At 50.6% G+C, this 13,262-nt stretch overlaps 5 protein-coding genes across 5 annotated transcripts; 2 read left to right on the forward strand and 3 right to left on the reverse strand.

Annotated features, from left to right (window-relative positions):
* Window positions 1–215: 215 nt before the first annotated feature.
* UREG_06200 (uncharacterized protein) lies at window positions 216–1,367 on the forward strand (the record flags this gene model as incomplete). Its single annotated transcript, XM_002583187.1, has 2 exons — window positions 216–423; window positions 499–1,367. The coding sequence occupies 2 exons, from the start codon at window positions 216–218 to the stop codon at window positions 1,365–1,367; spliced, it is 1,077 nt and encodes a 358-aa protein (XP_002583233.1).
* A 149-nt stretch (window positions 1,368–1,516) lies between these two features.
* Window positions 1,517–3,027, reverse strand: UREG_06201 (uncharacterized protein; the record flags this gene model as incomplete). The annotated part of the gene is made up of 2 exons (XM_002583188.1): window positions 1,517–2,850; window positions 2,910–3,027. 2 exons carry the CDS (start codon window positions 3,025–3,027, stop codon window positions 1,517–1,519), a joined length of 1,452 nt encoding a protein of 483 aa, XP_002583234.1.
* A 248-nt stretch (window positions 3,028–3,275) lies between these two features.
* Window positions 3,276–4,249, reverse strand: UREG_06202 (uncharacterized protein; the record flags this gene model as incomplete). Its single annotated transcript, XM_002583189.1, has 2 exons — window positions 3,276–3,869; window positions 3,932–4,249. 2 exons carry the CDS (start codon window positions 4,247–4,249, stop codon window positions 3,276–3,278), a joined length of 912 nt encoding a protein of 303 aa, XP_002583235.1.
* A 257-nt stretch (window positions 4,250–4,506) lies between these two features.
* Window positions 4,507–6,405, forward strand: UREG_06203 (uncharacterized protein; the record flags this gene model as incomplete). The annotated part of the gene is made up of 2 exons (XM_002583190.1): window positions 4,507–5,067; window positions 5,128–6,405. The coding sequence occupies 2 exons, from the start codon at window positions 4,507–4,509 to the stop codon at window positions 6,403–6,405; spliced, it is 1,839 nt and encodes a 612-aa protein (XP_002583236.1).
* Window positions 6,406–8,341: 1,936 nt separating this feature from the next.
* On the reverse strand, window positions 8,342–13,022 carry UREG_06204 (uncharacterized protein; the record flags this gene model as incomplete). The annotated part of the gene is made up of 4 exons (XM_002583191.1): window positions 8,342–8,440; window positions 8,503–8,570; window positions 8,685–9,396; window positions 9,450–13,022. The coding sequence occupies 4 exons, from the start codon at window positions 13,020–13,022 to the stop codon at window positions 8,342–8,344; spliced, it is 4,452 nt and encodes a 1,483-aa protein (XP_002583237.1).
* Window positions 13,023–13,262: the final 240 nt, after the last annotated feature.

Below are 13,262 nucleotides of genomic sequence, written 5' to 3' on the forward strand. Positions count from 1 at the left end.
GCTTGGATCACGTAAGCACAGACTAGCGCCGTGGCGGGGATTAACTAATAGAGAGATGAATTCAAGGAGACAGAAGAGCAGAGGGTGACAGTAGTCGAGTGCATCCACAAAGAACAGATGACTATCGGCTGCAGTCCTGTTGATCATGGACTCGTGATACGGTCGAATAGACGAATCCCGCTGACTTCAATTCACAAGCACCGGAGGGCTGCTCCATGGAATGCGATGGAGACCTGCGACGTGAGATCTTCCAAAAAACCCTTACTGAGGTCGCCGGCGAGGCGGCAGACGACAACGCTCATCCCTGCGTGATATGTCTCGAGCAAGTTCGGGATGTCGGAGTTACGATCCCTTGCAAACATGGGAGCTTTGATTTCCTGTGCCTTGTGAGCTGGCTGCAGCAACGCCGTGCTTGTCCGCTATGTGAGTGCTGTCTATTACTTGTCTATTTGTTATTTGCGAAGGGTGGCTTGCTGATATCTATCATTTGCTACATAGGCCAAGCGGAAGTCACCGGGGTCAAGTACAATTTCCAGTCACCTTCAGGCCCCGAGGTATTTAGTTTGCCTTGTCTATCAGAGCCGCGAAGACAGACCGCTAGACCCCCCTCTGAACGGCAGACCCCGAGGTTCCGCGCGAATCGTCCCAACACGCGAGTGTCTAATCGGGGGCCTCCTTCGCAACCCCGCGATGATCCCTTAGCCCGTCGACGTTACATTTACCAAAGGCAGCTATACTCGCAGCGCGTAGGTTCGAATCGCCTTTCGCAATACCGCGAACTCACCCCGCAGTTATTCAACAAGGACGAAAATCTAGTCTCTCGTGCACGAAAGTGGATTCGGCGGGAGCTACAAGTATTCGCCTTCCTTGACCCAAATAACCAAGGGCTGCATGGTGGAAGAGAGCAGCAAGCTGAAACCGCTACCGGCGGTGATGACGCTGGACGCATTCGACGCGCACGCAACGCGGAGTTTCTGTTGGAATACATCATCGCGATTTTGCGAACGGTAGATATCAAAGGCAGTGGAGGGCAAGCGGAAGAATTGCTGCAGGAATTCATTGGAAGAGACAATGCGCAACTGTTTCTGCATGAGCTGCAGGCGTGGCTGCGGAGCCCCTTTGATTCGTTGCAGGATTGGGACAGAGGAGTGCAGTACGATGAGTATTCACAGCCGTCCTTGCCAACTCTGCATCGCCGGGAGGTTGAGAGTCCCCCAGCGAACAGAAGCAGCGCTCAGTGGCGGCCTGACGGGGCTTACAGAAGTGAGCCACGGGGTGTGAGGAAACATAGAACACGGGGTCATGCACCGAATTTTGTCCAGGGGAGAAGAATTGAGCGCGCAAAGAGGCGGTACCGGCCTGATTGACTCTCCGGTGCATTTCAATTGAAAGTATAATCGCTTTCTAGCCAGAAAATGATATGTGTACTTGCCAGGATTGAACGTTTTGTTCGAATCGAATTATATATATGCTTCTATGCCTTTTGGAGAGTGACTTTATGATATTGGTAGTATTGTCACCTTCTTCGGCCAAACCGTCCTTTGCCGGCCCCATTCTTACTCCGTATCTTGAGCGCCCTATAGTTGGCATGCGCTGTAGCTTTTATCTTCCGCGCTTTTTGAACTAATTTGTTCCCGCCCAACTTTTCCTTGTTCTGAGTTGAGTCTTTCCCTTTGGGCCTTGTACTATTTACTGCGTCTTCACCAACCCCATTGTCCCCGCCGGCAGAAACGGGAATCTGCGGCTCAGATACAGCATCAAGCTCATCCTCGCTATCTTCGTCGCGGATAACAGGCTCCGGGACGCGCTGCGGCTTCGCGCGCACTGGGCGTAGATGAACCAACCTAGTAGTCCTCTTTTGCCCTTTCTTCTTCCACTGCCTTTGAACTTTCGAGGGACTGTCGGCAATCTGGCTGTTTTCAACGAGGCCTCGGTCTTCGTTAGTCCTTTCCGTAGCTTCAGCTTCGCGGAGTGCCTCCATGTCGTCTTCCATTTCGGCGTTCGACATCTCTTCGCCGAGGTCATGTAGGTCCCGAACAAGTTGACTTAAACCTCTGCCGAATATCCTCTGCGGCATCCGGACAGCGACGGGACTGGCAGCCCCAGTTTTGCTTCTCGCGTGGTTAGCCGGCTGCGCGAACAACACGTTCCTCCGTCGCAGGAACGTTGGCGTTTCAGGTTCTGGCCGTTGCCGAACTGGACTCTGTTCGGAAAGAAGCGTATCGATCCGTTCACTGTCGGCATTCTTGTCGTCGTTTTCATCATCTGCCTCTGTAATAGGGGCAAATCGCATTGTAGTTGGAGTGGCACAGTACTTTGAAAGAAAGAATTTCTTCGCTGACGATGCGGGCGTCAAGGAGTGTCGCCGTGGACGGAGAGCAGACCCATCGCGTCGACTGGGAGTTACCATCCCTCTAGCACGGGACGGCGTATGCGTCCCGTCCGCTGGCTCAAACGGCTTTCGTTTGGAAGGTGTAGCGGTGCTCGAAGCCGAGGGGGATAGCAGATCGAAGAGCCCAAGTACCTTTCCATCGCGCTGGGGGGTAGGTCCGATTGCTGTGCGAAGAGGAGCTGGAGACGTGTAGGGGCCGCCCGGGCTGAGTAGTTTTTTGATGTCCGAGGTGGTTTCGTACGAGTCGAGCTGAGACGGATGCTTTGGAGTCGACGATGTGTGTTTAGCGACTTTTCGCGGAGTAGCAAAGACGTGGTGCTCGTGCTTGTCATTGTCAACGAAAGGGTTAATGCGCTTTTTCTGGGAGTGGCCAGGAGATGCGCCATTGTCGGGGTTGGCCCGGAGCGACGACGACGAGGGCTGAGACCGCAAGCGTGCATACGCCTTGTATTTTGCAGCTGCCGGGTTGATCTTTAGCCTGATGGCTGCTGGGAAAGGGTATGGAACGGCCACTGACCGATACTTGGGTCGTTTTTGATATCCTCACGGGAAGCTTTGCGGCCTCCGTTGGCTTCAGCAAATGCCTTTTCCCACTCCTTCAATTCCGCACGGAGCTTTTCGATGTTGGCTGTCATGGTGAGAGTCTGGGCTTCAAGAGATCTATCTCGCTGGTTTAACTAGATATCAGGCGCATCAAAACGAATCTCCAAGTGCGTTGGCCTCGCGTCAAACGCGTGCACGCGTCGGCTCACGCGTCTGCCAAATGACGTCAGGCTTGATTCCCCTTGTCAACAGACAACAACATGGATAGATATAAAATATATATATTGCTTGGGGTTATTTATTGCTGGAGAATATATGGGTGCATTGAACAGATAGCAAACTACCAGCTTGCCAAACTACGCTTACGATCAAACCCTCCCCGGAGCTGAAAGTCTGGGTGGACCACTTTCCCCTTCAAAATCGTGTGCTTCACGATTCCTTCACAATGCTCGGGCCGGACTCGTGCAAGCCAAATCATCTGCTCCGCCTCTCTCCGGTAAATCAGTACATTTGCCGAAAACTTGTGGCCACCGACGTGTGAGACAAAGTAGATGCTCGCCCCTCCGGGCCGGTCGTCGCTGTCATCACGATGAAGCCCAATCGGTCGTAGATGGCGCTCGAGTTCGCGTTTGATAAGAGGCGCGGAAATTCCGCAGCGTGCATCCCGGCTTCTATGAGAACAGAGCAGGACTATATAATCTTGTTGACAGGGTCGAGACTTTAAGCGCTGATCTGCATGCATCTCATCGCGCTTCTCCTCTTCCTCCGTCGCAGTCAGAAAACGCTCCTTGAGCGCCGGGATGTCTGAAACCGTCACTCTGTCTACAAACGTAAAGGCTGGTAGTATTAGCACTGTCGTTTCCTCGAGACTATGCACTTCATCGTCCGTCTCGAGCTGAGCAGTTGCGATGTTCGATGCAGAGACCATAATACGCTGGAAGGTGGACATGTGTCAGCGCACTCCGCTTCCAATTATCCAGGGGTAGGCTCACGAACGCCCTGTTCCGACTGATGTGAGCCCTTCGCGAACGCTTGCATGAGACTGCCTTGAATATTCTCAACTTTTGGCTGCCAATCCGATTTGCCAGTCGCCACAAGGATATGGGCCGCGAAAGGCTTCACCTTGCCGTAGAGGTATCGATGGTTTTCAGTCGTAAAGCGAGAAGGATACTTGACAGTGCAGTCAGAGCAATCCCTCGTACAGTCGGGGCCGTCGACGGTTGGGTCTACCGTTGGGAACAAATATCGATCACTGGCATCGCCTCCCTTCGTGGCCCATACGGCTTTGGCGCGAGCAACAAGTGAACCCAACATTTTGGACTAAGTAGAACCAGCATACTCCCAAGAATCAAACTCCTCCCCTGGATTTTGTGCTTTGATATAACCTTGCACTGAAAATCCGTCTGCCTACGGTCAAGCCAGCCATCGTGCAGGTATCACCAAAGTTAGGCCCGGGGTTAACGACCAGAGGAGCCTTTGATCTTCAATCCCGGCGGTGATGCTCTCGTCAACTCGCTGTTTGGCGTGTTCGTATCGCCGAGTCTCCGTCGGCCTATCTCGGCTTTATCGGGATGCCGCATCAACCGACTATTTATTGCGATTCGGGTTTTCGCACATCCACGCTGTGTCTCGATGGCCATGATAACGACTCGCTCACCGATTTCGCCTTGGTGGCAGTTGGCGGAATGGCAGATGATCAACAAGTGTCAAAGCAACCCGATGACGAGGTCGCCGAACCATCACGGAAGAAAAGGCGAAGACGGACCCTAGCCTGTTTTCAATGCCGTGCCAGGAAGGTCAAGTGTGATTTTGGATATCCTGCCTGTGAAAGATGCCAGAAAACCCCTTGGCCGGAAAGATGCATTTATGAACATCCGCCGCCCTCGTTCCCCCCGAGATATCCTGTTCAAGCTGCTGCTCAGGGGCCAACATATCCAGGGACACCTTGCGGCGACTGGCGTAAATCCGCACCGCCTTCACCCAAGAAGCCCTTGCCTGCCACAAGTACCGACGAGCACACCGAGCCGCCGAGATTTGGGCCCTCGACCGTGGTGCCTGGTAGCGCTTTTCACGGCAAGGAAAACCGGACTCGTTTCAGAGGTTGCAGCAATGTGAGCAATTTGTTCCCTGATGTAAGAAGAACCCCCAAACCTGTGCTGCATCTGTCTTCCCTGAATGACAACCTGGATTAGTTCCCAGAATTGAAACAGTATCTGCACCGGTTGAAACGAGAGCACCCGGTTCTTGCGGGGCTTGTACGGGAGCTCTTGAAGCTGAAGGAAGGCAGAGTTGCAAAACCGACGCTACCTGGTGAACTCGCCCTTGATAGCATTTATCTCAGCGGCCTTCTTCCTGAGTGGCCAGTGGCGGAGAGCTGTATCGAAATCTACTTTGATACAGTCGGGAGTGCGAGTCGGCTTTTCCACAAGCCATCATTTAATGCGCAACTACAGCTGGTTAAAGACCGCCCGGGATCCGTCCCGCCGTATTTCCTTGTTCAAGTCCTTTTAATACTGTCGACGGTCTGGAGCGCTCATCCCGGCGGTAGTATAACTCCAAGTATCGTGGCGAACTGGATACGCTGGGGCGACACCTGGCTTCATCATGTTGGAAACAAACGCCCGAATCTAACGACCTTGCAAATTCGCTGCCTCCTGATTCAAGCGAAAGAGGCAAACTTTTCACAACGAAATCAAGCATGGTCTGCAACTGGCACTCTGGTGAAGCTGGCAATGTCCGCTGGCCTGCATCGTGAACCACCACCAAATGCACGGATCTCTGTTTTCAATAGGGAGATGCGACGCAGGATTTGGATTACAATCCTAGAGCTTGATTTTCAAGCCTCGCTGGACCGTGGCATGCCGCCGACTTTGCAACAATCCGATTACGACTGCCTGCCTCCTTTGAACATCAACGATGAAGCTATCCATGAATCCATCACCGAATTTCCCAGCCAGCAACCTTTGGATATCCCCACGGACTCTTCGTACCAAATCATTGCGTCTAGGTCTTTAGGCCTACGATTGCGCATCTGTTCACTCATTAACAATCCAGGCTTTTCGATATCCCCTGCTCAGCTTTCAGACTTGGATAATTCCATTTTGCAACATCTTTCAGAAATTCCAAACTGGAAGGGGTCAGACTCTCGAGCGGACCAAAGGCTGCGGTTATGGCGCGCGTTGCTTCAGATACAACTCCAGCGTAGCCAGCTTTCCCTGCATTCGTGCTGTACTCTGGGAGATCTAAAGGACGCAGCTCTTGTACACTCGTCCCGTACTCGATTGGATACAGCTATGACGATGCTTTGTCACCAGCAGCTCCTTCTCGACCAACTCGGCAGACGGTTCTGGTTCGGCGTGGGTGAAGTCACGATGCAAGCTGCACTTAACATTTGCCATCACTTATACACTGTTGGCAGCGGTTTTGGTAACTCCCACCTTTCCCCGAATTCCCTTTTTCAAGGTAATTAATGTCACCATTTTAGGCTCCTCCGTAGTTCAGCAGGTGCTCCCTGAGCTGACGCGAACTTTGGTATCCCTCGTGGAACGAGCCCTTCCATGGTGGGAAGAGAAATTTGCCGTGATCCAGAAAGGGCTGCAGGAGTACTCCATGTTTTGTGTGATGCTCGCCATGGTCAAAAGCAAACTGTGGCCTGGTTCTAGTGACGCATACAGAAAGGAGATTGTTGACCGGATAACTGCGATATGTCATCGAACATTGTCGAAGCACACAGGGAGCACGACAAAAGATATTCACGAGAACAGTTGGGTATGCGTCACACATCAAATCTTTGTAGCCATAGGGTATTAATCTGTTCGCAGAGCCAGCCAGTTTCTCATTTGGACCAAACCGCTGCTATCGCTCCAGGGGCGAGTTTGAATTATCATACAGATGAGCTTACAGATTTGAATGTACGTACCTACTTCACGGTTCCCGATCTATGATAACTCGACAACTAACTGAAATCCTTTCCTGTCATGCTAGTTGCCAGGGGACTGGGATCTCATTTTCGGTGACCTTGCACATGATTTACCAGGTTTTGACACTTGGTAGCCTTCCAATATACATACACATACAGATCGTCAATACGACAACCATCGCTACGTTAAGTTTGAAGACAGCTTCCCAAATATCGGAATCTGGTGCTTTCTGAAGAATAAGATGTGTTAACAAGCGGTAGTTAGCGCTCATATTGAAAATCGCCTTCTCGAAGGCGTGTGAAAAGCCTTGATAGTTCGGAAGCAACATCTCCGCTGCTAATTGGGGGGCGGAGATTGAAAGCAGCTTTTTCATCCATTAAAGTGATTAAAAGCTTTGATATTGCTGTTTGGCGGATACCATCAGGGTCATCGTCAGTGCCATCGTAGGATGTTAGGGATGGCCGTTCCGCATCTTGGAGCAAGCCGCGTACACGATCGAGTGAGTTAGCTAAAGGATATTTTGTGATGACAGACAGTTCGGCTTGCGATAATTTCGCCATACCTGCAACGCGAGCTACCACGGAATATTGAGAGAACAAGGCAGCCCTGGCAAACCAGAGGCCTTTGGAGCTATGCAGGACCAAGCCCAGGAAGAGAAGGATTACTTATGTACGGAGTAGTTAATAGTTAACTACTCCGTAACAATCTTCTCGCTCCACCTTCCCTAACTAGTGGTGCTTCATAAGGACTAGTTACATAGCTAAACTAGCTGCATGCCATCACTGATCTTCCTCAAAAATCACACTTTTTGCATACTTGCCCTCATAGTTCGCACAAGTTCTCGGCGTGTCACAAGGTTCCGCATGAGTAAAGTCGAAGACGACGACTTAAGGCCAAAGTTCCCCGCCAGAGTGCCCGAATGCTCTGTTTCAGGCTGCTCTCGAGCATACAGTAGAAACCATCAGCAAGGTGCTTAAACTATAATTACCAGTTTAAAGATCCATAAAGCACATACGACCACAGGAAGTGGAAAACAGGGCTTCCCGTCCGCTCAGCCGTACTTAAGCCACTTGCCGGCCGGCTAGTAGTTGGGTGGGTGACCACCAGCGAATCCCGGCTGTTGTATGTTTTTTTTTGGATATCTTGATCCCTCAAAAAGGGTCCTGTCAGCTGTCCTTACCGGCCCTCGATCTGCTGGAGCTTGGAGGTTTGGAGAGGACTACTCCGTACTCTTTAACAATCAAAACTCGGTTCCCTAGTTAATTTAAACAAGTATAATTCCAAAAGTGAATATCGTATCAAAAACACCGATTCATCAGAGCCAAAGTAGACAGCGGCCCAAAACCAACCGCACCAGCCTCCTCAGCCCATAGTCACAAGGTGAAATGCTGGCCCGCTAATTCATGATAGATACAAAAAGTGCCCGGATGGAAAATGCGTAAAAATGTGGCGCGCAGTGCGATATAGACAACGATGCGCTAGCTGCTCAACCTCTGTTCGTAAGATAGTCTTTATTCTCCACTGTGACGCTCTTGGTCATGTGGTTGACTTTATACACGCCGACAAGCCGCGAAGCAAGTTCAAACTTGGGAGCAGACAATGTCAGCAAACCGGCTCGGCTAGATTGTCTGTTTTGGATGAACTCACCATATTGTTTCGCAACGAAATGACAATAAATTGTGCGTTTTTCGTGCGTTCCTTGATATATGAAGCAACTATGGAAACCTAACAATCTGTCAGTCACCTTCAATCGCACAGCTATACACAGACACAATATAAACTCACATTCCTAAAGTCCAAGGCCAGCGTCGATTTCATCCATCACATACAATGGGGGTCGGGTTTGTAGTGGTGTAGCGCAAATACCAGAGCCAAACTAGACAAGGTCTTTTCACCACCGGACAGATTACTGATATTCTTCCAGCTTTTCTTCGGCGGCATGACGGAGAACAGGATTCCTTCCGAGAAAGGATCGAGGGAATCTACAAGTTCGAGTTCTGCGTTACCTCCCATGGTAATCATCTGATACATTTCTTTCAACCGGAGAGAGATTGTGCTGAAGCCCTCCATAAACCCTGTCAACCGAAGGGAGCGAAGGGTGTCGAGGCGAGATTTGGCGCTATCGCGATTAGCCAGTGCCGCCGCAAGGTCCGCAGAGCGAGACTCATGCTCTGCGACCCGACGTCTGTATTCACCCAGAACCGAGAGATCCACTTGAGCGTTCTGAGTCTTTTCCTCCAACGCTGCGATCAGTGCTTTGAGAGACTCCTTATTCATGCCCGCCAGTTCGTCTTTCGTATACACTGGTAGCTGATCCGAGCCTTGCTCCTCACCGAGATCGCTGATGTTTTGCAACGAGAGCTTAGCTAGTTTTTCTTCCCAATATCTACCACGCTTTTGATTCTCGATGAGGACTTTCTGGTTTTCTTCCAACTTATTGCGCATTTCTATTTCGACTGCACGCGTTTCGTTGAGTTCCGCCGTCTTCTCATCCAGCTCGGCTTTGAGGGTTGCTAATTCTTCCTTTTTGGCGAGTACGGCCTAGGATCCATTTAGTCAAATGCTCTGCCATATTGTCTTGCCCGGATACTTACGTCTTGTGCCGCCTCAGTTTTCTCCTTCACTGTCGAGACAATGTTGGCTTGATCAGCAGTCTCTTGAGCTAATCTGTCAAGCTCCTCTGCTAGGTGCTCAAGCTCTCCTTCAGAATCCACTCGCGATTTTTCATGCTTGACGCGGAGCTTTTCGTTCTTCGATTTCGACACCTCCGCACTAGAAACTTCCTCGGTAAGAAGTGAAATCTGTTCTTTGAGCCCATCCACCTTGGCTTTTTGGCCACGGAGCTTGACACCACCAATCTCCATGATTTTATCTTGCAGAGCCTGGATTTCTTCCTCTATTCCTGCTTTCTCGGCACGCAGTTGGTTAATTTCTGTTTCCAACTTGGCGATACGTTTTTCAAGTGGCCCAGCTCGGGTATCATCGTTGTTGGACGGTTTAAGTTCCGCTGCAAGTTCTTTAACTCGACGTTTTGCGTCTGCGAGGTTGCGCCCAGCGCTCTCGATTTCGAGCCGAAGTTTTTGCATAGTCGTGTTTAGTTTTGGAATTTCTTCTTGCTTGTCCCTTAGTAATGTTTCCAATTGACGTTGCTTCTCTTGGAATGAATGAAACCTCTTTTCCATATGGTCTCGCTCGGCGTCAAGTTTCAAGACCTGGTCCTTTGAGACTTCTGCAACTCTCTTTGACGACATGGCGCCCCTAGCAACGCGAGTTCCACCTCCGCTCATTGTCCCAGAGAGATCAATTAGCTGTCCATCGAGGGTGACGACCCTCCATCTTCGGGCGCCGTATGCAATTTTATTGGCTTGTTCCAAGTCTCTAGCAACAAGTGTGTTCTGCAAAACGCTGTAGAACGCCGGGCTAAATTTAGGGTCGACGGGCTTGACTAAATCAAACAGCCGAGGGACACTGTCCGGAGTAAATATGGTGGACATATCTCTGCGTGGTAGTCGATCTAGCAAGATAAAATTCGCTCTGCCAAGGTTGTTCTTGCGGAGATATTCGATGCATTGCTGTCCAACTTCCACAGAGTCCACAACAAGGTTATCGAGTGAAGGACAGGCGGTTGAAATAGCGACATCAAATTTTTCTTCGATTGTTCCCAGATTTCCCAATCGCCCATGAAACCCTTCAATGCGACCAGACTCTTTCAACCGCATTAGGCCGGCGAGGACATTACCTTGATTCTGAGTGCTTGTGAGGCTTGACCTTGCCTCCTCTGCCTTTTGACGAGCAGTAGACAGACGGGAACGGTACTCTGGCTCCTTTTCAGAGAACCTGCGTAACTCGGCGGATAAAGAGGCGACTTCATTTTCAAGTTCTGTCAGTTCTGACTGGCGTTGCTCTAGCTCATGGGTTTTGGCTGCAGCCCCTTCTTGGATGGAAACAACTTTGGCCTGTGCTTCTTCCAGAGCAACAGCGCCAGCGTTAGTTTTCTCATAAATAATATCCAGCTCACTTTGGGCGACAGCCATAGCAGATTGTTTCTCGTTAATCTTCTCGTTCCAGGGCTCCAGACTTTTTTGTTTCGCGGCGATCTGATCAGAGAGGCCCTGGGTTTTACCTTTTAAGCTTTCGCGAATGGATGTTAGCTCCTTTTCTTCATGCTTCATTTCTTTCTCGAGAGAAGCGATTTCAGCCGTCTTTGTCTCAATATCATCACCATGTTTCTCAGCCAGACTGGCACACTCCGAAGCCGCCAAGCGGCTTGACTGCAAGGACTTTTCCAACTTTTTCCGTTTATTTGTTAGAAACTTGCGTTTTTCCTCCAGCTTGACTGACTCCTTGTCATATTTGGACATCTCCTTCGCAATGGCTTGCGTTTCTTTCTCCATGGCTTCGTACTCTCTTGTGCTTCGCTTAAACTGGCGCTGAAGTTGCTTAATGCCTTCTTCGCTTCCCTGGTGTTTTTCGAGCTCCAGATTAAACAATTCTTGCATCTGCAAAATAGCTTCCTCTGTAACTCTGGTGTTATCGTTGCACTCATCAATATAAATTTGATACAGAGCGGACTGCTTTTCTGCGAGCTCATTCTCGTCTTTGATGAAAGCTAGAGCTTTGTTCTTCTTGTCTTCCAGAGAGGACTTCTCCTTTTCAACATGCTGGACGCGGTTGCTTTTCTCTGAGCAGACTTCGTTCAGTGTTTCAACCTCTGTTGCTGCCTCCTCAATTGGGGCCTTGTATTTGGAGGTTCCTATTATGTCTTCTAGATACTCTAGCAAGCCATCATCATGATCGTTGACTGCTTTAGGCTTCATCTGAGCGATCGATTCAACTTCACCCTGTAGGATGAGAAATCTCTTGTGATCTAGGTCAATTCCGCGGGCTCGGAGGAAATCCGTGACAGTCGTGAAGTTCGTTTCCTTTCGATCCATGTAGTACTTGCTCGTATTATTCTTAAAGGCTTTGCGAGAGACCACGAGCTGTGAGCCGGGCATAACTTCGTGACCACCCTCGGGGAGATCCAGAACTTCTTGAAAATGTACCTCAACTTCGCAAAATGGAAGATTTGGGAAATTAGCAGAGTTGTGGATAAGGGCCGAGATCTTGCCTTGCCTCATCTTACTGGCTCGGAAGCCAAACACGAACAGGAGGGAGTCAATAACATTGGATTTTCCGGAGCCATTGGGCCCCACCACTGAAGAAAACGATGCATGGAATGGGCCAACAACTTGTCGCCCTGAATAACTTTTAAAGTTGGTCAGAACCAGATGTGTGATGACCATTCGCGGTTTGGGGCCTGACGGTTCTTCTACAGGGGGTTGTGGTGCTGTCCGAGACTTCATCAAGATATCCATCGGCTTTTCTAGTGCAGTCGTCGCCGGGTTTATCGGTTCAACCTGTGCTGTCTGCGACTGTTTTGTGATCAGTGACGTTTCGCCGGTCGGTTGATCCGTAGAATCTACGACAGGCGTGGCACTTCTCCTAGAAGATGGAGCCCGTTCTGCTCGCCGTACTGTAGGCGGCGTAGCCGCGCGGCTTGGGGTTTGTGAGGCTATAGGCGTAATGCTTCGAGAGGACGATCGCCTATCAGTACTCGCTGGTTGTAAGGGCGACGGAGTAATGCTGCGTCTTGAAGAAGATAAAGGCGGTTCTAAAGGCCGCGACGAGCTTCGACGGGATGGGCGCGAACTAGGCTCTGGAGACTGTGAGGGTGCTGGTGTCGGAATAGAGGAGAGTCCCATTGTGGGAGTGGCTGAGGACATACGAGTACTCCGGTTAGTCGTGCTGCGTCTTGACCTTGCGGCAGAGAGCCTCCTTGTCGGAGACTCCGGGTCCCCGGTATTCAAAATGCTCTCTTCCGCTGCAACGCGAGGCTGCGATGCTCCTTGGCTTTCGCGGGGTTCAGTTCGTCGGCTCTTTCGCGGCGGTCGCGTGGATTGCGCGACTTCACCGGTGCTGTCGACCGTTTGCCGACGAGAGCTCCGTCTTGTAGCTGTCCGGCTGGGAACTGGGGTGAATTCTCCATCGTTGTCGTCCTCCTCTTGTGCCGAAAGAGTAGGCGTTGCGCGGCCCGATTGCGAGTCATCTTCGGAACTCTCCTGGAGGATCAATCGCTTCCGCGTAGAAGCACGCCTCAAAGGCCGGGACTGCGCTATCGAGGACATTGTCGGAGTGGATTGTCGTGTAAATGGCGGCAGAGAGTGTCGACTTTTGAGGTTTGTTGTTGCGCCGCTGTTTATCTTTAACCCAAAGCGGTTTCAGCTAGTCAAGAGAGCATTACCGGACCTGCCCTTGCTGATTGGTTGATTTTTGTATTTTTGGTATGGATAAGGGTGTAGATAAGCAGCGTGTTATGTCAGCCATTTGAAGCTCCGCCGCAAAGGCGAAATATAGATGAGCAACAG

Source organism: Uncinocarpus reesii, genomic scaffold (genome assembly GCF_000003515.1).
Source record: "Uncinocarpus reesii 1704 scaffold_4 genomic scaffold, whole genome shotgun sequence".
In the NCBI taxonomy this organism is placed as follows: Eukaryota; Fungi; Ascomycota; class Eurotiomycetes; order Onygenales; family Onygenaceae; genus Uncinocarpus; species Uncinocarpus reesii.